The sequence below is a fragment of the Thunnus thynnus genome, chromosome 17, assembly GCF_963924715.1.
Source record: "Thunnus thynnus chromosome 17, fThuThy2.1, whole genome shotgun sequence".
NCBI classification, from domain to species: Eukaryota; Metazoa; Chordata; class Actinopteri; order Scombriformes; family Scombridae; genus Thunnus; species Thunnus thynnus.
Genome location: NC_089533.1, coordinates 10,606,147 through 10,629,782, shown reverse-complemented (window position 1 = coordinate 10,629,782; position 23,636 = coordinate 10,606,147). Strand labels below are relative to the sequence as shown.

Here is a 23,636-nt window from a genome sequence, read left to right as displayed (position 1 = left end):
CAGAGGCAGAGCAGGGCGGGTCACGACCTGGCCATCCTAGGAAAATAAAATTTGCTTCCGGTATATGATTTTGTGCACGCTGTTTGTTTACTTCATGGCTCCTTGCTGCAAAATAGTTCATAGTTAAAAATCGTTTGAGGTGTGTTTGTTAAACGTGAGTCTCACTAAATGTTAAAGTCTTCACTACTTAGCTTGACCTCATCGGCTTCCGTCAGATAGCGTACAAACCGCGGCTGTTGTGTGTTGAGTGATTTTAGCGCCTGATGATGATGGAGGAGCGGAGTCAGGAGACAGCAGGAGGAGGACACACTGAGAAGGATGAAGAGGTGGAGAGGGAGAACCTGACAGCTCCAGATGCAGAGGAGGGGGAGGAGGAGGAGGATGAGGAGGCTCTTCCTCACTCAGAGATTCTGGATATTTTCGAGGAGGGACTTGCTCGCCTTGTGCAAGACCCTTTACTCTGTGATCTGCCAATTCAGGTGTTGTGTCCATCATATAATCTACACTATATGTCTTCAAAGGATAGGTTCACAATATTTACAAGTCTGTCTTAAAAGCAACAGTCAGGCTATCAAAAGAGTCCCTTAATTCATGTTGTGCAAAAATGCATCTAAAAGTATATCTGAAGCTCATGTGAGGCTTCAGCAATGGATATTTACAGTATTTTTAGTATCAGTGTTACGAAGGGATCTTCTAATGATCAGTATGAATAGGAAGAAATGATTACAGGAAGAAAAACCTGTTTCAATGTTCATTTGGGCACCTGACTGTTTTTTTAAGACAGACTTTAAAAATGGTGAAACTGTCCTTTAAACCTTGAATTAAAGTATATTTATTTCTGGTCTGTAGGGCTGCAACTGATGATTATTTTCATTATTAATCTGCCAGTTCCCAGTAAAGCGATTAATTGTTTCATCTATAAAATGTCAACAAAAAAAAAACAACACATCACTTTCTTTGTCAGACTCTAAAACTCCCAAATATTCAGGTTATTATGACATAAAAAAACTGAGAAGCCACAAGTGAAAAATGACAGAAAACAATGAATTGTTTATTAAAATAGTTGATTGTTTTTCAACAATCTACCAATCTAGAGCTGCAACTATCAGTTGATTAATTAATTAATTAATTGATTGACAGAAAATTAATCAGCAACTATTTTGATAATCAAATAATAACTTAGTAATTTATAGGCCTGAAACTAACCATTAATATCATTATTGTTGTTTAAACTAAAAACTCACAAAATAGTGAAAATCACTTTTTTCCTAAAGTGATGCAGACTAAGATTTCTTGTTTTGTCCCGACCAACAGTCCACAACCCAAAGGTATTCTGTTAAACTAGAAATTATTCACTTTTATTAAGCTGGAACCACAGATGTTTAGTATTTTTTTCTTGAAAAACTGACTCAAAATGATTAATTGATTATCAAAATAGTTGGCAATAAATTATCTGTCGATTGACTGATCAATTAATCGACTCTGTTGCAGCTCTTGTCATTTTTTAAGCAAAAAGTTGCTGGTTTTAGCTTCTGAAATGTGACAATTTGAGGCTTTTCTGTGTCAGACATGACAGTAAACTGAATCTCTTTGGACTTTGAACTGTTGGTCAGACAAAACAAGACCTCACCATGACCTCTAAGAAATGATAACAGGCATTTTTCACAATTTTCTGGCATTTTATAGACAAAACACTGAATTGATACAATAATCAGCAGATTAATCGCTAATGAAAATGATCGTTCGTAGACTAATCAATAAATAATTTCAGTTGTACTGATCTGGAAAGTCTCACACTTGTTTACGCCATGTTTGCACAGTTCACAGTGCATGTCAGAGCAAAAACAAACCACAAAGCCAAGTGAACTCTGCAGACCTCTGAGGTGGGACTTTGTTTATGTACAGATCTGGAAGGGCATCCAGCTTGCAAAAGCACTGAAAGTTGCTCGCAAGGTTGAAGAGCTGAATCACCAAGACTCTTCTTTTTAAAAAAAAGATCTTTATTGAAATTCAGAAACAAATAACAATTACATATAAAGTACATAAAGTGTGACCAGTGCCAAAGTGCAAAACATCCATAGAGTGCATATAGAGTCCAGTATGTTCCAGAGGAGGCGCTGAGATTTATCCAGACTTTTCCTCCTCCGCAGGTCAGCAAGTATCTACAGTCTGTTGTATTATCATTACACATCTTGTTTTCCACAGTTTTAAACATACAAAACATATAATTATATGTATCAGTTCTGTATGTTTGGATGAATTTTTATCTTCTATAATACAATACATGAGGTAGTGAGCACTATTAAACCAGCATCACTTATGAAAATGTCTCTTTCTATGATAGATTTGTAATTGTTAGTCTGTTTTAAAACAATAGTCAAGAGCCTGTATGTGCATTGAAACAGTACAGAGGGAATTCTGTACTAAAAGGACAGAAACATTAGTAGATACCCACATGATTTGATTAATATACATTAAGTTAAGATAAACTATTTTTGCACTTAGCAATGATTGTGCATTTTATTCCCCATCTCTTCCATTGGTGGCATGTTAGGAAGGGATCTTTTAATAGCCAGTAAACAGGAAAACTGTTTTCAGTCTCCAGAAGTAGGAACAAATTCTTTTGTGAGAAGTTATTTATGAAGATCACTCATTAGAAGTAGCTTTATCCGATCTAATACTTCGTTTTATTTACAACCACATGACTGAGCTTCATTCTTTATTGATCTCAGAGTGTTTAGGGGGATGTGTTTTGAAGAGAGAGAGAGAGGTTTTGTCACGATCAAAACTGATAGATTGATGAAGTCCTGTAAATGTTCCTGAAACCTGATCCTCTTCATCTGTAGGTGACTCTGGAGGAGGTCAATTCTCAGATTGCTTTGGAGTACGGCCAGGCGATGACCGTGAGGGTTTTAAAGGCAGATGGTGAAATAATGCGTAAGTGTTGACAGATGTTTTGTTTTTCACATTCTGGAGAATCTCTGTATTGCTTGTATTTGTATTGTTATTATAAATTATTCATTGTTCTTCTTATTTTCTATTAACTGTTATTTGAAAAGCCATAGTCGTGGTGCAAAACGCTACTGTCCTCGATCTGAAGAAGGCCATCCGCAGATTCATGGAGCTGAAACAACAACGTGAAGGCGGTGTGAAACACATCAGCTGGTAAACACAAGTGCACACACACACACACACACACACACACACACACACACACACACACACACACACACACACACACACACACACACACAAATGTAGCAAAATGAGGATTAAAATTTTTTAAAAATGACCAAACATATCACTTATTACATCCTTTTCTTTTTAGGAGATATGTTTGGAGAACTTATAGTTTAGTATTTCAAGGGGAAAAGCTTGAAGATGACAAGATGAGGCTTAAAGAGTAAGTGAATAACAAACACTTCCTTTAACAGGCGTTATGTTCTCATCAGCGTGGTTTGACTCTTTTTTTTTCTCCTCTCTATTTCTTTGTGTATTTTTTTTTGTATCTTCAGCTACGGGATCAGGAACAGAGATGAAGTAACGTTCATGAAGAGACTCAGGAAAAAGTGAGATGTCACAAGAAACACTGTCATGTCAGGAAAAACAACAGGAACAACAGCCACCTGCCTCTCAGATGTGGAAATATTCATGACAGTGTGACTTGTTTACAGTTGATTATATGTTTCAGTATTCATGTAAAGATTATAACTTTTTCTCATTTTGCTTTTATAATGGAGATGCTCCAGTTCCAGTCCTCTCACTGATCAATGTGCTGCTTCTAAAAGAGGCTGTTTGTAAATAGTACATCTGGAATACTGGATGTTTACTCCCAGTGTGTGGTGGTTTTGTACAGTTTTCCCGCAAAAATTAAAATATTTTTTGGTATTTTCATGTGTTTGTGTTTTACTCGCATTTCAACAAGAGCAGTCTATGTCATTTTTCCTGAGAGGGCAGTCATCACACCCTGGTGATTTGAATATTTCCTGATAGAGGTGAACAATACTTGCCCTTGATGACAGAGTTCGAATGACAGTCATACAGGACACACTGGGAGCAGCTGAGCCAATTAGGTAATAAATATCTTTTCTCTTTAATAAGGTTTAAAATAGACGAGATGTTTGAGTAATATGTTTTCATCTGTTTTTAAAATTATGACCACTAGACTTGAGATTTGTATTTGGTACTATTGCTGTTAAACAGAAAGAAAATCAAACCAGAATTTGATTTTTAATCGTTGTTTTAATGAATTATATATCTTAATTGTTTATTTGAAGTATAAGCAGTGTTTGATATTTGTTACACAATGTTTATTTAGTTTTATCAGGGGATTAAATATGAATTTAATCGAGGACAGTGAGGAACTTTTCTTGTTTGTCTAATGTAAATTTGCATTTATCGCTGACAGTTTGGCGATGTACAAAAGACTGATGGCCACCGCTCACTGTTTTATTAAGTCTTCTGTTGTGTTTAATTAGACTGTAATTTCATAATTTTAAAGACAGCACAGCAGGCATCACAACAATAAGCCTTTTTTTAAAAAAAAAAAAAAAAATCCTTTTTTGCCTTCCATTTGTTCTTGAGTCCTGTCGCTGGTTCATATTTCAGACCGGAGGGAAATATGCGAAAAGTATCTGAAAACATATCTGCCCATTAAGCATTAAAAGGTTAGAAATCTGACATGATGAAGTCTGTTGGAGGGTTCTATAACCTATAAATCCACTGTACAGTATTTTGGCCATTTCAAGAGATTGATGTTAAATAGTCTGGTACTGATATTTTGAAGTCCCCTTCCACTCAAACATGTTTTGTTTTTCTTACTTCAGCTGGATGTTTGACCTTCACTGTGCAGACGGATGTATAATCTGAGTTTAAGACGTGTACGTACAATCATGATTTTGTAACATCACAACCAGTTAATCATTGTCCAATGTGCAACTTATGCAAGTGTAAGGTCTTATGCAAGTGTGTTTCTCAGCAGCCTGAGAAAAATGTGCATATTCATATATTCTGGATTTTTCAATGAGCAAAATGTTATTCCAAGTAGAGTGTTTTTATATGTCCCAAAACATGTGTTGAGAGGATCTTTAAGATATGATGGAAGGACAGTTGTTCCCCCATAGATATATCAAAATATCTTTGGTTGTAACATCTACTCTTCTCACTACAAAACCTGGAGAGTCACCCGCCATTAAGCTACTTCCATTCCACAGTGTGCTACCTACACCTCTGCTCTAATTTACAGCACAGAGATATTTGCAAATCAAATAAGCATAAACATGCTGTATAGACAAAATTAATACATTATTGGTGCTTGGAACATGATCTTTCTTTTCAGCATCCACCATGACTTCTTCAGACAGTGAAATGAATAGGATTTCAACAGAAATGAAACATCTGTCCCTCAAGAGGCAACAACTTCTGGAAAGGAGAAAGATCCTGTGCATATTTCAGGAGTTGAGGAGTCGTGCTGAATTTGGACAAACAGGTAACATATTAAAGAGAACATTGAAGAAATTTCTATTTGCAACAGCACAATTATATAAGTAATAACAAAGTCAATTCTTAGTACCTCTGTGTATAAACCCTGTGGGTATTTTTTTTTTATTTTTCTTCCAGAAGAAGCAGCCTCAAATCAGCATGAGATTGATGGCATTGATAACACACTGAAACAAATAATTGATACGATAGCTGACCTCCAAAAAAGCTATGACAACATTCTCAAAGCTAAAGAACAGAAGAGCAATACCAAGAAAGGCATGTTTTTAATCCACCACAGCAAATGATTACTGAGTCACACTTCAACCTTGTTCTAATCACCTTTTGTCTTCTTCGTTAGGGGTTAGTTTTGCCCAAAGTGAGAAGGATGAGAAAGTTGAGCTTGAGTTTAACGCTCCTGGGTCCAATATTTTCTATGTTGTGGCTCCTCCTTCTGTCCCAGGTAAGTGAGTGGTCTATAAAGGCTCATTTTACCTGTTCAGGTTGGTGCTTTTGTCTTCAAATAGCAAGATCTGTACTCCAGAATGTGAATAAAAAGCTCCTCACAGATAGTACAAGCTTTAAATCAGGCTTTCATCCATTAAGACTTATTTTGAGCTTCATCACTGCAACCTTTTTGCACCGATCGAACTCAAAAAGCTCCCAATTTATTTGCTGGGGTGCAGGTCATATGCTACTTGACATTTACTAGACTTTTCTAGTATTTTCCTATGCAGTTATGTTTTACTTCATGCACCTGCAACCTTGTGGCATTTATATAAAGTGCAATTTAAAACCGAGCATCTTGGCACTCTCGATGGCTTCTCTTCATCCGCTGTGGATTGCACCTCATTTGTACGTTCCTTTGGACAAAAGCATTTGCCAGATAAATAGTGTAAATGTAACTGGCAACCATTTGACCGACATTATTTTAGCTGATTCTTTCAAAGTCAACAAAGGGTTTAGTATCATTTATGTTGCCAACACTGGCAGCTACTAAAGCGTACTCGCTATATTCTCCAGTAGATGTCTTTTTAGAATTTATTTTCTGTATTGTCAAGGATTTGGACAACACTATTCTGCAAGGTTTGGAGAAATAATAAATGAGAAATGACATATTTTAACGTGAAAACTACCAATGAGGTCTAACTTGTCTTCTCTTCACAGCCCCTCAAGTGATTCTTGATGTGGAAAACCTTCCACCATGTCCGTGCAAAACACAGTGCCCAGAGTGTCAGCAGTTCATCACCACGGAGATTGTCCACTCGATCAGTAGTGTCACCTGGTTGGTGTGTTTCATGACAGCTTTGATTGGGTATGAAACCCTCCTCTACGTCCTGTTGTATTATTTGCATGAGAATATAATTAGACTTTGTTGGGTCTGTTGCAGCCAGCACTACATTTACTACCTTATACTTCCAGGTATGTTAATTTTATGTTGTTCTTGTTCCTCTTTTTTTTTTTACAGCTGCGTGGCCGGTTGTTGCCTCATTCCCTTCTGCCTCAAAAGGTTCAAATCAATCACGCACAAATGTCCTAACTGTCGGTCGTCAATCACAACCATTAAAAAGCTCTGAGAGAGAAGCAGGTGGCGAAAGGCAGAAGCTCAGACTGAGAGAGCAATAAGGCACTGACCTAATGGTGAGGTGGTGTATTCACCAGCGTTGTCATAATCTCCATTGTGTGGGATGCACTGAATAGCTGGCGGTTGCGGGCTAATGTTTGACAAACATTGAGGTACTATAACTGGTTTTAATGGAGCACATGTCAGAATGGACAGGTGAGATGGATTTACAGTACATCAGCTGCCCGCATGTAAATTTGTATTATATTTGCTTTTTCAGGACATATTTGTATATGACGATGGATCTTTTGGTGTTTTGTTTTTACAATCTGATCAATATGAAATCATGTAAACATTCACTTCTCTGTTAAGGCTTAAAAATATTGGTGCACAACATAATTAAGAAACCAAAGCCTTTCCTTGTATAGTTTTTTAATGACAAGCATTAAGGGGTAAGTGGCATAATGGGGATGCTGATAGGCCTAATGTGAAATCCTAAATCTCTGTATTTACAAAATGCCTGCTACATTTGTATAAAAGGTCACATAAATACACAATGTGTAAAACATATGGCATATAAATTATGCATTACAATGTTTCTTGGTGTTGAGTTATACTAGTATAGTAAAGATAAAGTATTTCTCATTCCAGCACACAATCCCTTTTAAAGGGTGACATTTGGATTGTCAAATGAGGCACTTATGCGCTGACAGGAAGAAAAAAAACAAACAAACAATCATATAATTACATGTAAGACCTTTTCTCATCAGTTCCTTCAACATTCAGATGAGGATGTCAGCAACACTCCAGATAATCTGCAGAAGCAGACAGTAAATCCCTAAAAATTCAACAAAACAACAGTCAGTACGTTGACCTTTATGCTCAAATACACCAGTCTCACCCCATACACCAGGCACTATGCTGCGGAAGTATGTCATGTTCAGTTTAATGGTTTCTAGATGGTGAGTCGTGTCTTTTTTTATACTGGATTTCATCTAATACCATTTGCTTAAAAAAGGAAACAAATCAGACCAGAAAGTGTGCTTGCTTAAGCTTGTCAGATTCACATGTGACCAGCAGATGTCACTACAAATTCACTGATGTGCATTAAGGTTGTTTCAGTATGAAATGAGGTGATAACAAATTATCAGTGAGTCATAATGATGGATGTTTTTTTCATATGTATGTTTTTACATTGTTGATCATGGTCTGGTAAGGCCTTCCAGGATTACACTTCTTGAATAAACTACCTAATCAAAATTCAAGCTGACCTTATTTCAGTATTTTTAATGCTTTAATATTAAATCTTTAAACCTTTAAGAGTCAATATGCCAGACTTTAAAGCATTGAATTATGTTCTGACTAGTTGGCCATCAGTGTAACTGAGGATTTTCCCTTTAAAGCTTGTAGGACTATTGGTTTTAAAAAACAAAGATGCACAGTTGAGTCATTCTCAGCTCATCACTCATGAACTTAAAACATCTGCAAACTGCAAAACACCCTGTCAGAACTGGTTTAGAGATGAAACAATGTTGACAGAGGATTTTTTTAATAAATACAAGGTTGGTCAGACTGGTTTCTTCTGTGCTGTTGGACCATTTGGTGTGGCCCTTTGACACTAAAGGTAACTCATATCAGGCATTCTTGTGTTTTTTTCGTATTTGCACCAATTCAGTTAAACATCTGACTTAAGCTTATCAAATCATACACACACACACATGTAGCGGTTGTGTGTGAGTGCTAGTTTTGATTGTTTGCCTCTGAACAAATTAATGATAACCATTCCAAGACAGGGTGGAGTGAACTATATAACAGACCCCAGTCACATGCATTGTTTGTCTATGAGTTCTTTAACCAGGAACAGGACATTTTCTTCTTCTGTCTGCTATTACCACGATCAATACAACACTGTACATTCATTTAGATCAGAAAAAAGAGGGATCAATAACATGAGAACGGATTGATATCAGAATAGCGGCATAACTTGTGACTGAAAAATTTTCAAGCTATTTCCGCTGTCAGCTCAATCTGTCAGTACCAGTCCTACTTTATGTCAGTCTCTCCATACAATCAGAGGGCTTAAAGACCTCAAAGGAAGCAACGCAGCAACTTCTAAACGCACGCTGCATGATTAGATTATTACCAAGCTGAGTTATCTGACCATAAAGCAGAACAGAGCTGCCCAGACCTCCAAAAGCACATATTTTTCCACACGGGAAACAAAAGCAACCCTAGGTGTGAGGATCACCTTGACGGCAGTCAGTCCCAGTTCAAGTGCAGTTCATGGGAGTCCAGGAAGTCAGAGGAGAAGACGCCCACCGGCGTTGACATGTCCAAAGGGTTGACCCCCTCTGCTGGCACAGACAAGGTAAGGTCCAGCCAATCCATGTTATCCATGTTGGTGTTTTGCAGATTCAAAGCAGAGGGTTGTGTGTTTTCATTGAAGTCCACCTCCATGGAGACCAAAGGTGAGTGCAGCTCCTCCATCAGTTTCAGCGTTTGCGTCTCTGCGTCAGCGCCCAGCGTGCCATCCAGGAGTGTTTCCAGCTGGGTGTCAGGGGTCAGGGCTGCCAAGCTGCTCGAAGGGTCAAGCTGCGCAGCAGGAAGCTGGGCCACTTGGACCAGGGGTGGAGGGCGTGATAAAACCGTGTTAATGGGAAGGGTGGTTACACTGGCTGTCACAGGGAGAGGCTTGTCCAGGCTGGGACGATCCTGTTTGATGAAGGGGGAGATCTCTAAAAAACAAGTAAAGAAAATAAAGTGTGAGAATCCAAAGATTATTAGTACTTTGTGTATAATTTACCAGTGACCCCCCCAAAGAGAAAAGTATTTCTTACCACCGCTCTCGATCAACACATCAAACAGATCATCCATCTGCTGGCTGGCTGCAGAGGGACCCTGCAGAAAAAAAACAGTAAGCATTTAAGTGACAGTGAAAGCTTAAAGGATATACTATAATAAACCTTTATATTTATATTTTATTTTTCACCTGAGCAGCTGTTAGCATACGGGTCTGTTTAACTGCATCCTCGTAGCGGGGCGGGTCCCTACACTTTGACACATGGCTTGTGAATTTTGGCTGCTGCAAGATCAAAGCTGGTTGGCTGGGATGAGGTGACTAGTAGACAGGAAGGAAGGTAGACTTTTAGCACTTTTAAAAACAAACTATTACAAAGTGCTTTACAGAAAGAGAGGAAAGAAAGAGACACAGATCAATCCTCTACCTTGTTTGTACGCCCTTTCGGGACGGTTTGGCTAGAGGAGGCTGCCGCCAGTTGTCCACTTGCTGGGAATGTGTTGAGTAAGCTTTGTGCTGTAGTATCCATCCTCCACGTCTGCAGAGAAATTTAGACAAGTCAGCATGGAGGCATGCATTACTGAACACATTAATGCGATCCATGTGGAAAATGCTCTCCTACATGCACGGAAAACTAGTGCATTGAAACACACGCTGTCTTTGTGAGAGCAAAAAAACACTTCTTAGTAACTGTTGCAATAAACATGCTCTCTTGGGGAACAAAAAGTTTATGATGGTGCAACAGCAGATCAGCGGTGCAGCTGGGGAACTGTGGGCAACTTAAAACAAGATTTCTCCGGACAGAAGCATCACAATCTTTCACCCCGCTAGTAAAAGGACTGGTTGCAGTCCCATGCAGAACAGCTCACACTGAGCTGCACAGCGGTTTCTGTTGCTAATTCTGGCTGGATGTTGGGCTTGGAGCACAGGGACGACAGAGGGCAGTCAGGGCACTGCTGTCAGCCTTCACTCACTCAGCATCTGCTCTAGCAACCAAAGTTTCCACAAACCTTCTTTTGATGTCAATAGGGAAGGATTTCACCACCCAGCTGAGGCCTGTTATTACCGTGGCAACAAGGAGGATGCATTACCCATGGTAGCCCATCAAAAATGTTTGATAGAAAAACACATTATATGTATTTTATTAGGCAGTGCCATCAAAAACACTGCACCAGATGTATGATGTGCAACCTAACCTGAATTTACTACATAGAAAACAGAATTTATGATTTCAGGTGCACACATGTTTTCCATTTACATACAATTCAAGTTTGGACATTTGAGAGGAATCCAGAATAACCACACACACACAAAAAAAAAATCACAGCTGATAGTGATGACTAAAAAAGAGGCAGACCGAGGCAGCCTGTGCAAGCAGTCTGCTTTCTTACCTTTGTCAGTGGCTGAGTCTGAGTGCTGCATTGCTGCTGTAATGGTGCTAAGGCCTCTATTTTCTGTGGCACCTGTCCAGAGGTTTGGATGAGGCCTGGGGCTGTGCTGCTAACAGTAGTGTGTAATTTGATGCCGTTGGCAGGCAGCTGGATAGTGACTGCTGAGGCAGGAAGGGATGCAGGCAGGAGGATCTGAGCTCCAGCCTGGACAGGCTGCAGGGTTTCAGGCTGCTTGATGGTCTGGTGGCTGATGATGAACTGATTTGGAGGAGCTAAGCAACTCTGATCCGCACCCTCCTCCTGTTTCACCACCACTGGCAGCCCAGGAGAGCTACAAGACGCTGAGCAGTTTGAGGGGGTCCTGTTTTCCTCCTTGATCTGGAGAGGAGCGAGAGGGCTTAGACGAGGTGGAGAATCTCCTTGCTGACTCCTCTTTTCCACCTCCAGCTGCAGCTTCAGCTCCTCCACCAGCTTCTGTTCCTGCTCCAGTTTCCTCATCAGCTCCTCGATCTGACGCTCCTTCTCATGGAGACGTTTGTCCTTTTCATAGGACGTGGTCGTCTCTATGGAGCACTCCTCCGGTGGAGCTCTTTGTGGGGAGCTCACACAGGGAGCAGCATGAGTTGGAGACAAAGCGTCTGAAAGCTTTGCGGGACTGTCTGCCATACTACTGTCCTCTATGCCCAGACTGGACACTTTGGAGGCTATTGGGGACACAGGTGGGGTTAACTTTATGTTTCCAGATTGTGAAGCTGCTGTGACAGCTGTTGTCTCCATGGCAGCAGCAATCTGAATGTTAGAGCTCTCCTGATACAGCTTTAGCCTCTCTATCAGGTCCGTCTTTGTCCCAGAAACAGGCAGAGATCGGAGTTTTAGTTCCATTTTCAACTCAGCAACCTGTAGGAATAACAAATTATGATGAAATGATCAGTTTTGCTTGGTCTCCTTTACAGTATAAATAAGGCACATACAGTCAGACTGTGTGCAAACAGCAACGTGTCACCTTCATCTCATCCAGATTGGCTGGTAAATGATCCGGCTTGCGGTTTGTCTGAGTGTGGCGGGGCTGCACAGGGGCAGACGCAGCGTTTCCACTCAGAGCAGCACTGGAGCAGCTGGTTTGTACCTCAGTTGTTGGTCTGTTGTAATAAGACAGGAAGAGAAAGGGAGTACAGATGAGAGAGGGAATCCAAACTAATATTCATTTTTCACAATAAACAGCTTCTGTGTAGGAAGCTGTGGGCAGGAAATGTAAAGTATGCGAGACATACAGCAGCTGTGGTTAAACAGTTATCACAACAAGCATCTCTTTCTGTAAAATCAGGTGTGAAATTTGGATTGTATTTGTTGAAAATCTATATTTAAATAACAACTGAACTCTACAAGGGAAGCAACATCTATACTTCAGGGTGGTTTTAGTAACGTATACAAATGAGCTGCCTATTAACATGAAGCTAAACTTTGTGGGTGGGCCAAATCCTGTCTGTGGCTGTGTAACAGGAGTGTTTGTGTTGCTGAAAGGAACCATACTTGAGTGTGGCAGGCAGAGCGGCCTGATAGTTGAACTGCTGATGTTGCTGGCTTAGGATCTGGAGCTGCAGAAACTGCTGCTGCTGCTGCAGGAGGCGGGCATAAGCAGAGTCCATTGGTACGTCATTAAGCTCTTGCTTCTGGTCCGGAGGAATGTACTGATGATACTTCAACTTTTTCACTCGTGGCTTTGGCTCTTTGCTCTTTTTACTGCGGCTTTTATCGCTGGGTGTCTTGGGCAGGCTTTGCTGCAGAGCACAACACAGAGACGGGGCATGTAAAACCTGAGACAACCATCTGGAGGATATTTGATCCCTGTGACTGATCTCACTCCAGTTTATCAGAACACAGTTAACATTGCCAGTACCAACACTGCAAAAAACTTGGAACTGATGCTGGTTTTTTATAGCTTGAAGCCTTTAGGTGGAACATTGTTCTGACACCCGATGAGAACTGCAGGATGAGGAAACGGGTAGTGGAAATGTGAACCTTATTGTTTTACCACCTGCAATTACAGGATACAAAAATGGCTTGGCATAAGAGCAGCAGGTTCTAGCTATGAAACTAGAAACTCAAGCTGGGTTAAGCAAGCACACATCCTCCAATTTGTCAAATTCATTCCCCCTATCATATTCTAAGTGAGGGAGAGTTCATTTTATGCTCAGAGGATAACTGGATTATGATAAATGCACAAGTTATTGCTTCACTCCCGTCCTTTGATTTTTAGCTTACATTGTACACAGCCTGAATGAGGAAGGCCAGTCTGTCATTTGACCCTAATTGAAGACAAACTGTGGCTGGCACAGATTTAAACCCCTGGATTTGTGAAATGACTTTAAACCCTGTTGTTCTTTGAACTGCGTTTGACTTGGCTTAATGCTGACTTTCAGTTCACCCCTAAACTAATGTGACTTTCAGTATGACAAAACACAGACTCTGTGTTTTCTGACATTGTATCTCTCATCACATTTCCAAAGGAAACAAAAAAAGAAAAAAAAAGAAAAACCCGCACAGTCAATAAATCAGACAGACAGAGCCTAGTATCAGAGGTCAGATTCATGTCAGCTGGTAATAAATGTTAAAGGATTGTGAGCAAGTTGGGATGAAATAATAATTAGTTTAAATGAACTCATACTTTAAAAATAAAAACATTCCTCCCTGAGTTTAAGGAGACTTGAAACATTTTGAAACTAACCTTTACAAGAACCGGCCCTGTTGTGACACTGGTGACAACCGTGGCTATTGGCTGAGGTGTAGTTGCTTGTTGGTTGCTCTGTTGCTCACTGATGGAGACGAGGTTCACTAAATCTGATGTGGACTGTGAGATAGGAGGTGGGGAGTGCTAAGAAAAGCAGAGACAAAGAGAAACCACACGGTCAGTTCGGCAAGAAGAGTGAAGTCGCTTTGCCTGTTGGTCGTCATCAAATGCGGGATAAGTAAAAGCACCTGAACTAGAATAATATAACCAGAAACAGGGCATATTACTGAGAAAATGAAAGAATGAGAACAAAATGTTTTTAAAACTCACAATAAATACATTTTGCAAGGATAGTACACTGTGTGTGTGTACGCTAAATAAAGTTCAAATAAGCCTCAATGTTTTATTTTTCTCATAAGAGAAAAATTCTACCAGTGAAATCAGATAACTCCACTTGGCTACGGTTCAGTGACCAACCATCATTCAATCATGAGCACTCTCTCCACTTTATTTAAAGAGCAGTGTATTGGTAAGGATTGCTTAACATGAACAGGAAGGTTTGTGTGAAGTTTGACATTTGCTAATTAACATAAATCATGTTGGATTTTTTAGTTGTCCTCACCTGAATTGAAGAGTTTAGGTTAGAGGGAATAGAGGAGGCCTCAGTCCCTCCAGACTCCCTTACAGAGGCTGAACTAGAGCTGGGAGATTCTTGGCTGGGAGTCTGTTCTGGTGATAACGCACCACTGCTGTCCTCATCAAAGTTGTACACATCTGGCGTCTTGGGGTAGTTTGGCTTATCACCTAGTGAGACAGCATCAACAATTTAGCAAATACAGGTTATTATTCATATTTATTTTATTCATAATATAAGATGAATACCATTTTTTGATAAATCAAAAATGACAAAAGAATAATATGTCAAACTAAATTACAGATTGGCACCATTTACTCAGATTTTGACTGGTCAAACAGAGGTGTAACTATTATAAATGGCTGCCAAAATATCAAGTCAAAATGTCATAAGTGTGAAAGGTCTGTTTTCAAGTAGTCAGTTAAATAAAATTTCTAGCTGTTATTGTCATTTTTTATCTCATTCACGTGGCACCAAATTGTATTAAAACAAGCCATGAAAAGAATGTATGATGGTTACTGCCTCAGGCCTCATGACAGTGAAGATATGATAGTATAAATGAGTAGCTACCATTCACGACCTCTTTGACACTAGAGTCTACAGGCAGAATGTTCTTCTCCACCAGCTCCATCGGTCCAGGCCGCTGGGCGATCTTCTCGTTGAGATCATCAGCCAGTCTGGCCCTCTTCAGCTTCATCTGTGTGGCCTGGAGTAATGGTTCTGCCTGCGTCTCTGATAAACACACAGCGGATCATCAGCTGTGATCCAGCCAGCATCAGTCAACCACTTAACTTCTTTGTCAGGGTGACTCACAGCAGGCGCAGCCAGATCTCAGACAAGTCAACCTCAAAGACATTTATCTAGCTGGAACTTTGTAAAACAAATTAAAACAGGCAATAAGTGCAGCTAGATGAATAAGCACTGTATTCATCTTTGTTATCTAGATTCCATAACCGAGTAGGAACACACAGGAGGATAATTACCTTGCAGGATGTGCATACGGACCAACTCGGAGCGCTCAGGTCTGCTGCAGAGTTTGTGCTTTAAGAAGTTCCCAGTCTGTTAACAAATTAAAAGGTTTTGTCTATATATTATGGCGACATAATTTAGATGTAGATCAAAACAATCATGATCAGGTGATTAGATGTCTTACCCTGGCTCTCTCCAGGTTGCGAATCTGCTCATGAAAGGCAGCAGGCGTTTTCAGAGCTGTGAGAAGGTGAAACAACAACATCCATAACCTTTCTCAGTCAAAATACTGTATTTCCACACCAACTCAAGCAAACTGTTCCTTCAGTTTTAAAATAAACGATTACTGATTTAAGTGTGTTTCACCGTTTGCTGTCCTTTATCATCCAAAGGTCATTTCACTTTGGCTGTTTTTGCTGTTATGACAGAGTATCTTTACATAGCAAACAACTCATTGATAAGAGTGTATAATTAAAGTTATACTCAATCATTATGTTATTACATTTATACAGTTTAAAATTATGGACATCCAGAGGCATATTTTACCACAACCTAATAGCTTAACTTTGTGAACTAAGAACAACATAGTTTGGTCTAAAGTACACATTAAATGAGAGTGGATCTATAAAAAACATAAGATAAGGCGTGTCTTCTTTGCATCATTTATTGTATGCCAAAGTACATGCAAATATATAAACTGCTTATAAGTCAACAGCTTCATTTCAGCATTTCTAGTGTTGTAAATGGTTCTCCTTGATAAGGTAATACCTCTCTCCACACTAAGTTGAGTACAATACAACCCACTCTTTCGCAATTATTTTCAAGTGTTTTAGTGTTTGTTATTCCGCATGAGTGTGACATTAATAAGCAGGAGCAGGAACAGGAAGTGTCAGCTTTACTGATTCAAGCAAAGAGATTGCTCCATGCAGAGAATTAGTCTTTGATCTCCCAGAATAAACTCGTCCCGCTTCAGGCGAAGTCTGGCTCACTGACGAGTCACCTCTGCTATGACGAGCACTGTTTGGTTTAAGGACACACTGGGGGTGGGGGGGCGGCGGCTCTGAGGAGTGTGTCAGAGGAGCGAAGCAAAACATTCCTGCTCGACACCTAAACCTCACTGCATACCTATCATAAGCCCATAAGTGCGGGAGCAGCAGAGTGCTTTAGTAGAGAATGGCCTAGGAGGATTGTGTGCAGGCCACGCTTGGCCAGGCCACAGAGAGAGCGACTGACCTCCACTGAAGGCCCAGTCGCTGACTCATGTGGCTATGTGGAGCCAGAGAGGAGCTGAAAGCCTGACTGCAGGAGGCTTCTCAAGAGAGAACAGGACAAAAAGGAAGCGCTGTGTCTTCTTCTCTTTCTACCTTTCCAGCTATCAGCATGATTGTGTCACAGATTTGGCTTGTCTTTTATTAGAGGCGCTCTTAAACACAACGCTCCCCCGGGGAAGGTAGCACGGGGACTGAGTCTGCTCCACTTTTGTCACATCAAGCGAGAATGTGGATGGTACAAAGCAGGCGCTAGACCCTCCAGGTAAGGGGACTGGTGTGCTGCTCGCCGGTTTAACTGTGATTCATTTTTAATCATTGGCTATGTTTACATTTGTACAATGATTCAACTATTAGCAACAGTCTGAGACACTGACCCACAATATAAGACACTTAATAGAATAAAACAAGCAAAGATAATGTAATTAAGCTATTTACACAATGACACTTTCCCTAATTAAGCCAAAAGGTATTAAGTGACCACCTTTGATACAAGTAAAACAGGATCACCGCTGCTATGAATATACTTAATAATTAAAAATAATAACGTTGTTATCATGTGTCCTGCCTTTGTCACATCATCTTAAAGTCACTACAAACATGCTCTGAAAAAAAGTTCGAATGATGAAGGTGCTGCGGTTGAGTGAGACGTTGAATTTAATCTCTCATACTGTTTTAATGAAAGCAACAAAATACTGCAAGTAATAAGAAAAGCAGAAGGGAGCCATGATAAAGAAAGTCATTGTGGATCCAGCACGTATTGATTACTTCTTAATTTTCATGGGCGCCAGTCAATTAATCTCAATCTTCATATCTAATCAGTCCTGTTAGAGTGTGATGTGAATACTCACGTGGCATGATGCCTTGCTCAACAAGTTGCTCCCGAGTTCTTCTCTGCTGCAGACAGAGCTGGAGGACTGTGAGAGTGCAGAGACACGGGGGGTCAGAGTTGAACTTCTACCACTCAGAGCCAAATCCACTGAGTCATCTAACAACCATCCGTGGCTTTAAACTGTGAAAGCTGCCAGTGTTGAAATAAAACCAAATAATTACTATTTATCAATCAATAAGCAACCCCCAAGGCGCAACAGTAAAACCCTGTTCACCACCACAGACATCCTATTCACTTCCTGTATGGTTTTAACTCGGGTTGTTAAGACTACCGCACGTTTTACAACAGTTAGACTCCAACAGTGCGATGTGATTGGCCGGTAGCCTTTCCAGTGAAAGTGAATATCTCTGTGTGGGATGCAAATGTACTGTGGAGTCAAACAAAGTAACTGCAGTACAGAATACAAACAGATAAAAGAGGAATTAATGTTTAGAGCTGCAGCCATGATAGTGAGCAAAACTGGAGTTGGTAATGACATCACTAAGAGTCAGTTGAGTCATGTCTATTTAATGAATTGTTTTTAAAATGTAATCTCACTTTGGATGGATAAATACTGATTGTTACCGAAGAACATCAAAGACACGACTATCCTCCAGCAGTCTTGCATGCGAGCCCCACACACACAGTACTTGGATGGTCTTCGCTGTTATTTCTCCATCAGTATAAACTGTAGTAAGATCCCTGTTTAAACATTTATAAACATGCGAGTGTGGACATGTTATTTCAGTAGAATAACACAGCTCAGTGGTGAAAAAGGAAAAAAAAAAAAGTGTTTGAAGAGGAAGGTGATGGGTGATGGTGACGAATGAGGCGGCGGTGTGAGGTACATGAGACCCTTATCGTCACCATTGTAGTGAAGTGAAGCTGGCTTAGCTAGATCTACTCTACTATAGTGGCTCAGGGGAAACAGCTACTCCCACTCACACACACAAACACACACACACACACACACACACACACAACACAGACCTGCTCAACTCTCCTGGGACAGGCACTGCGTCTGAACAGGCCACTGTGAGTCACTCTAGCAAAAATAAACTGGGCAGCTGTGAGAACAAGGCCTGGGAACCATGAAATTCGGGGGTAGTTAAGGGGGTGGGATCTCCAGTCGTATGCGGAGCCGAGGGGATGATCACGGACTTCCACTGGTGGGCAAGAGAACGCAGAGTGACAAAAGCCGAGGCGAAGGGTGGGAGGCCGAGTCCACTCTCACAGCAGCTCATCAACTCCGGTGCAGAGAACACAGTGTGCCTGCCCCGCCTGCTGTGTTTCCTATTACAAACCAAGACCAGGGGGGTTGTAGTCTGCCGGAGACAGATTATACCAGGAGATTGTAAAAAAATTGCCATTGGTTTGTCTCAATATTTATATCCACTGTGACTTGGAGAGAATGCCACTGGCAAGAAAATTTATGAGTGCATATTCCTACATATCAATATCAATCAAAAGCTGCCTTCCAGCTCCACGAGACAAAAGTTTAATTTGAGCATCAATATGGGGGTACACTTCATGCCCGGGGTCCTCCTCACTATGTGTCAGCTTGTGTTCAACCTGAACCCTGGCTAACCCTCTCCATGATGCAAACCGGCTCCACTCTCCTGCTCACCAGCAGAGCGTAAACAGAGGTTGTGGAGAAACAGAGAGAGAGAGAGAGAGAGAGAGAGAGAGAGAGAGAGAGAGAGAGAGAGAGAGAGAGAGAGAGAGAGAAAGAGCTCTACAGAAATCCCTGTCTACTGATGTAATCTCTAATCTCCGACCCATGTCGTTCTCAGCAAATCATGAAGGTCTCCCATTGGACCTTTTATTTGAATTGTTTTTAGAAACAGTACAAATAAAAAAAAAATCTGTTTGGTGTGGCTACAGATACTCTTTACCCAGACAAAACTGACTTTTAGTTTAGAAACAGACTGACACTGGGTTATGTTGACTTTAGTGTTATAAATACCAAAGACTCTAAACAGTGTCCCATTTTAGCAGAGTTTCAGTCGTCTATAACCGGAGATAGACTAAACCATGAATATACAGATTATATTGGTTTATCAAAATGTCATTAGAAAGTGCAGTAGCACTTTCTACATGCACTCACATGCATTTTCTTTTATTGCTTTCACGACTTGCACTAGTGGGGGAAAGAACGGACTCAAATTTATTAGATTAGATAGAATAAATTGATATATTTTATCTTATACCATGAGAAATTAAAAAAAAAAAGATTAACCAATAAGATTTTAATAGTTAAATGGTCTAGAAGATAATTATGATAATTGGTCAATGTAGACATGCAAACAATTGATCATAAAGTATATCAAACCATTTTATAAAACTTAACTATATCATTACTCGTTTACACTATAGTCAGTTCAACGAGTAGGTAAAATATGGATGCTGAATACAGAATTTCAGCTATTTCTAACTTCATCATGAATATCTGCAAAAACTACTAGTACAGGCAGTCTATAAGTCTCTGACTTTGCGTTTAGTAGTAGTATCGTTTTTTAAAATTTTTTTTTTGGTAGGATGCCAGAAGTGATAATAAAACAGTTGATTTCCCCAGAAGTGGGCGTGTTCTCCATCTGAGTCGAACTTTAACTGATCTGGGTCTGTTTCAAAAGAGTTTTTTATTTATTCAGGCCATGAATAGTAATTTATTGACAAGAAATTGTCATCTACGCAAAATCTTGGATCATGGCCCTGGAGGGAAAGTTATTCACTTATCTAGATACTTATCTTAAAATCTTATCTTGTATTTTCGACATGAGAATGCCGTTACGTATCTGCTTATAAAAGTAAAGAGCGCTACGCTGTACTGTATCTTAAACTGCAGCTCGGACACCTCACACACTTCTGCGTTTACAGTATATTTACCATAATGTGACTTAATGGATTTTAAAGTTAATCGACAGTAATCTAGTATAGAACGTACACACACATTGGTATTATCACTGAACAACAGTTATGCTTATTGCGTTTTTGAACTGACGTAATCAAAGGAATTCGTTGCCTATTAATGCAAATGAGGAAGGCAAACAAGGAAAACGATCAGAATCTTGAACAACAGCATATCTGAGAATTCATGTGAATAAAGCGCATCGTCTGTACTTACATTACAGGGGTGAATTCATGGTTATATTATGTGACGGAAAACCATAATATCATATCAACAGAGTGCCAAAGTAAATATAAGCAGTATACATGGATGAGTATTCTCTCCTAAATCTCTCAGTCGCTGATTCAGATCCCTTTTTACTGCAAGTTTGCGTTATTATCCATCAGAACACAATAGTTTCTCCTGTCACAATGATGCTTGGCATGAGTCAATGTGATGAGCTTTAGTGTTGCCCTGTCATTTCCTGGTGGGGCCGAGTCTACGTCACTACAACCCCCCCACTCCCCCACCTCCCCCTCCAATGCTGCCAGCATCAGTTAAGATTCACAAGAGTCAAAGAAAAACTTGAGTTTACTTTACACCGATATATAAATGTAACCTATGAATACATGCAGGTTAGACAGGAAAAAGAAAGAGAAAGCACCTGATTTGAATTTACCCCTGCAGATGGAAGGGGTCTCCACATCAAGGCAGGCCATAGAGGACAGTGGTGGTTTGCTTGGAGGCCAGGTCTGGAGTCCCATGGAGTGATGAGGCCAGTGGAGAACGGGGGAGTCAGGGAGAGAAAAGACCCAGCTCTAAGCGAACGACAGCTGGCTCTCAGAGCTGCGTACAGTCCCTCCTCTCTGGCTCTGTGCTGGCCTCAGCGGAGAAAGTGTGTGTGTATGTGTGTGTGTGTGTGTATGTGTGAGATTGCTCCGTCAACGTCAGGAGGAGGGAACACAGCGCTGCTCATGTTAACCCTTGCTGGGTCACTCTGCTTTAATCACAGAGGACTCGTCAAATGTCAGAACAAAACCTCGAGGAACTTATATATTATTTTCTCAGATTAATCAATATTTCTTGGTTTCAGGATATTCACTTGGCAAAGAACCAAATTATTTACTAATAACCGATCCATAGTTGATGAAAACAAGCTGTTGGGACTTTCGAGTGGGCACGTTTCCATGAGAAACATGAGTGTTTTTTTCTCTAAAAATTCTTCGAGCACTAAATAACAATGACAAGAACAAACACACAGGATCCTCAGGGGACATGGAAGCTTATCTTTAACCATTTTTAAATTATTAGCTTTGTTTTATTTTACATGTATGGTGATTTTAGCTTTTATTGCTGTTTTACACTATAAAACCTTTAATTTATTGCAGCTGATATCAATTCCATTTCAACTGTTGTATTCATTCCCAGCAAGTCCAACTTGTATATGACCGCTAATTCAAATAGGGTGATGTAAAGCAAAACTGCAACGGCTAGTAGAAAAACATGCTTACTCGCAGCTCACAATAGCGGGTAGATGACTATAAACACACTAACAGGAAATGAGATAAAGAGGAATTACAGTACACTAATTGTGCTAAGTTCCATGTGTCTCAGTGGATCCAGGAAGGCCCGTTAGAAAATATATCAAAGCTACAGGGTGGGCGTCTGATCCCGCAGAGGAACTGATGTCAAGGTGAAGCTGAGGCAGAGACGCAGCAGTCCTCTCGGTCCTGCGGCTGTTCCTGTGATGTGTTTGAACAGGACAATGCATGCTGGGGAGGACTGGACCGCTGTGTTCTGGTTTAATAACGTTCACTTGTGGGATCAAGAAATATACATGTCAAACAGCATGTGACGGGGCGAGACATGGAGTTGATCAAGTAAATGGGATCCGTACAGTCAGGGACAATGTGTTGTGACAGCTCACCGCCGGAACTGAATAGCGGTGAACAACAAGACCATAAAAAATATGGGCGAGTAGTTGGCGGATGAGGAATGTGGAAAAACATCTTTCCATTTGTCATACTGTCCGCAAACAAACGGAGTTAACGTTTAATAAGTGCGTTTGCCACAGAAACGAAACAACGGATTTAACGAATGCCCCGTACACCTGTTTTATCCGACAATCAAAACTTCTCTCTCTGCTGCACCAACATCTTGCTGTGGGCTCTCAAAATTCCCATTCCAGTCTTGAACAATGCTGTTTCTCATTGTCAGTCACAATTTAAAAGTCTAATCTCTAATGTTAAACCTCAAGGTGGCTCGTATTAACTCAAGATGTTTTCCATTCACACTAAAATATACCGGAAAAACAAGAAGAAAAAAGCTCCCTGGACTGTATTCAGAGGTAGATTTCCCTGATGATCTACATTATAGAACTTTACATTTTAATCTGGACTTACTTTTGCACAAGAACAATGTCACTGCATTAACGGTTATTTATAGTTATTTTAGCTTGATGATTATCACTCTCATTACATTATTATATCCATCTGTTTCCCGCTGGCCAGGTGTTTTCACAATTGTACGACTTTATAATTACTCATTTAGAATAGAGTGAAAACACATGAGTTTGCTGTTGCCGTTGCAGTTACTGAGCTGTGTTTGATTCATGTCTGAGGTTTGTGTTGAAGAAAGATAAAATGCTACAACTATAAAATACAAAAGGCAAACACAAAAACAATTACACTGTCACATTAAACTTTCGGGCTGTAATAAAAAGCAGTACCTAAAAGGAAAAAAGTGAATTTTCAACATGAACACAACTAAAAACAACTACAAGTCACTCAGAGCAGTTCATGTCTCAGTCGTGTGATGTGTACATGACATGAAGAGCAACATCAGCTTTGTTTTACTGAGATACAAGACAAATCTCTTTTCCCCCAAGAAAAAACTTTGATTTCAGTAACTACTTAAGCTGTGATTAAATGTTGGCATCCAAAGGCAATTTTGATCTAATTCCTAACTTCATTCCATAAACAAATCACTGAAATGAGTTTGTTTTCCCAGAGTGGCCTTGCTCTTAAATGGTCAACGTACAATCCTGTAT

The 23,636-nt window shown here is 40.1% G+C and overlaps 3 protein-coding genes across 9 annotated transcripts in view; 2 read left to right on the top strand and 1 right to left on the bottom strand.

The window, feature by feature from the left end:
* The first annotated feature begins 52 nt into the window (after positions 1–52).
* Positions 53–3,888, top strand: snrnp25 (small nuclear ribonucleoprotein 25). Of its 2 annotated transcripts, none has more exons than XM_067571101.1 (6): positions 53–154; positions 249–479; positions 2,847–2,937; positions 3,060–3,165; positions 3,329–3,403; positions 3,516–3,888. In XM_067571101.1, the coding sequence occupies exons 2-6, from the start codon at positions 264–266 to the stop codon at positions 3,571–3,573; spliced, it is 546 nt and encodes a 181-aa protein (XP_067427202.1). In that variant the 5' UTR covers positions 53–154; positions 249–263; the 3' UTR covers positions 3,574–3,888. The 2 variants fall into 2 exon arrangements, with proteins under 2 accessions (XP_067427202.1, XP_067427203.1); XM_067571102.1 differs by having other exon boundaries at positions 55–154; positions 258–479.
* Positions 3,889–4,016: 128 nt separating this feature from the next.
* LOC137168483 (uncharacterized) lies at positions 4,017–8,043 on the top strand. Its single transcript, XM_067571097.1, has 7 exons — positions 4,017–4,073; positions 4,827–4,880; positions 5,339–5,488; positions 5,620–5,757; positions 5,840–5,941; positions 6,646–6,793; positions 6,947–8,043. Exons 3-7 carry the CDS (start codon positions 5,347–5,349, stop codon positions 7,053–7,055), a joined length of 639 nt encoding a protein of 212 aa, XP_067427198.1. The 5' UTR covers positions 4,017–4,073; positions 4,827–4,880; positions 5,339–5,346; the 3' UTR covers positions 7,056–8,043.
* A 387-nt stretch (positions 8,044–8,430) lies between these two features.
* Positions 8,431–23,636, bottom strand: part of mrtfbb (myocardin related transcription factor Bb) — a 79,833-nt gene continuing 64,627 nt past the window's right edge. For 2 of the 6 annotated variants that reach the window (XM_067571086.1, XM_067571087.1), the window contains exons 6-19: positions 21,252–21,339; positions 17,681–17,746; positions 15,746–15,801; positions 15,576–15,651; positions 15,163–15,324; positions 14,581–14,762; positions 13,956–14,102; positions 12,761–13,008; positions 12,234–12,369; positions 11,231–12,127; positions 10,267–10,377; positions 10,032–10,160; positions 9,880–9,940; positions 8,431–9,777 (exon numbers count right to left, since the gene is read on the bottom strand). In XM_067571086.1, the coding sequence (XP_067427187.1) occupies positions 9,302–9,777; positions 9,880–9,940; positions 10,032–10,160; positions 10,267–10,377; positions 11,231–12,127; positions 12,234–12,369; positions 12,761–13,008; positions 13,956–14,102; positions 14,581–14,762; positions 15,163–15,324; positions 15,576–15,651; positions 15,746–15,801; positions 17,681–17,746; positions 21,252–21,306 (2,802 nt within the window). In that variant the 5' untranslated portion in view covers positions 21,307–21,339 and the 3' untranslated portion in view covers positions 8,431–9,301. Of the gene's footprint in view, positions 9,778–9,879; positions 9,941–10,031; positions 10,161–10,266; positions 10,378–11,230; positions 12,128–12,233; positions 12,370–12,760; positions 13,009–13,955; positions 14,103–14,580; positions 14,763–15,162; positions 15,325–15,575; positions 15,652–15,745; positions 15,802–17,680; positions 17,851–21,251; positions 23,622–23,636 lie in introns of those variants that run through there. The other 4 variants (XM_067571088.1, XM_067571090.1, XM_067571084.1 and 1 more) reach the window with 4 other exon arrangements.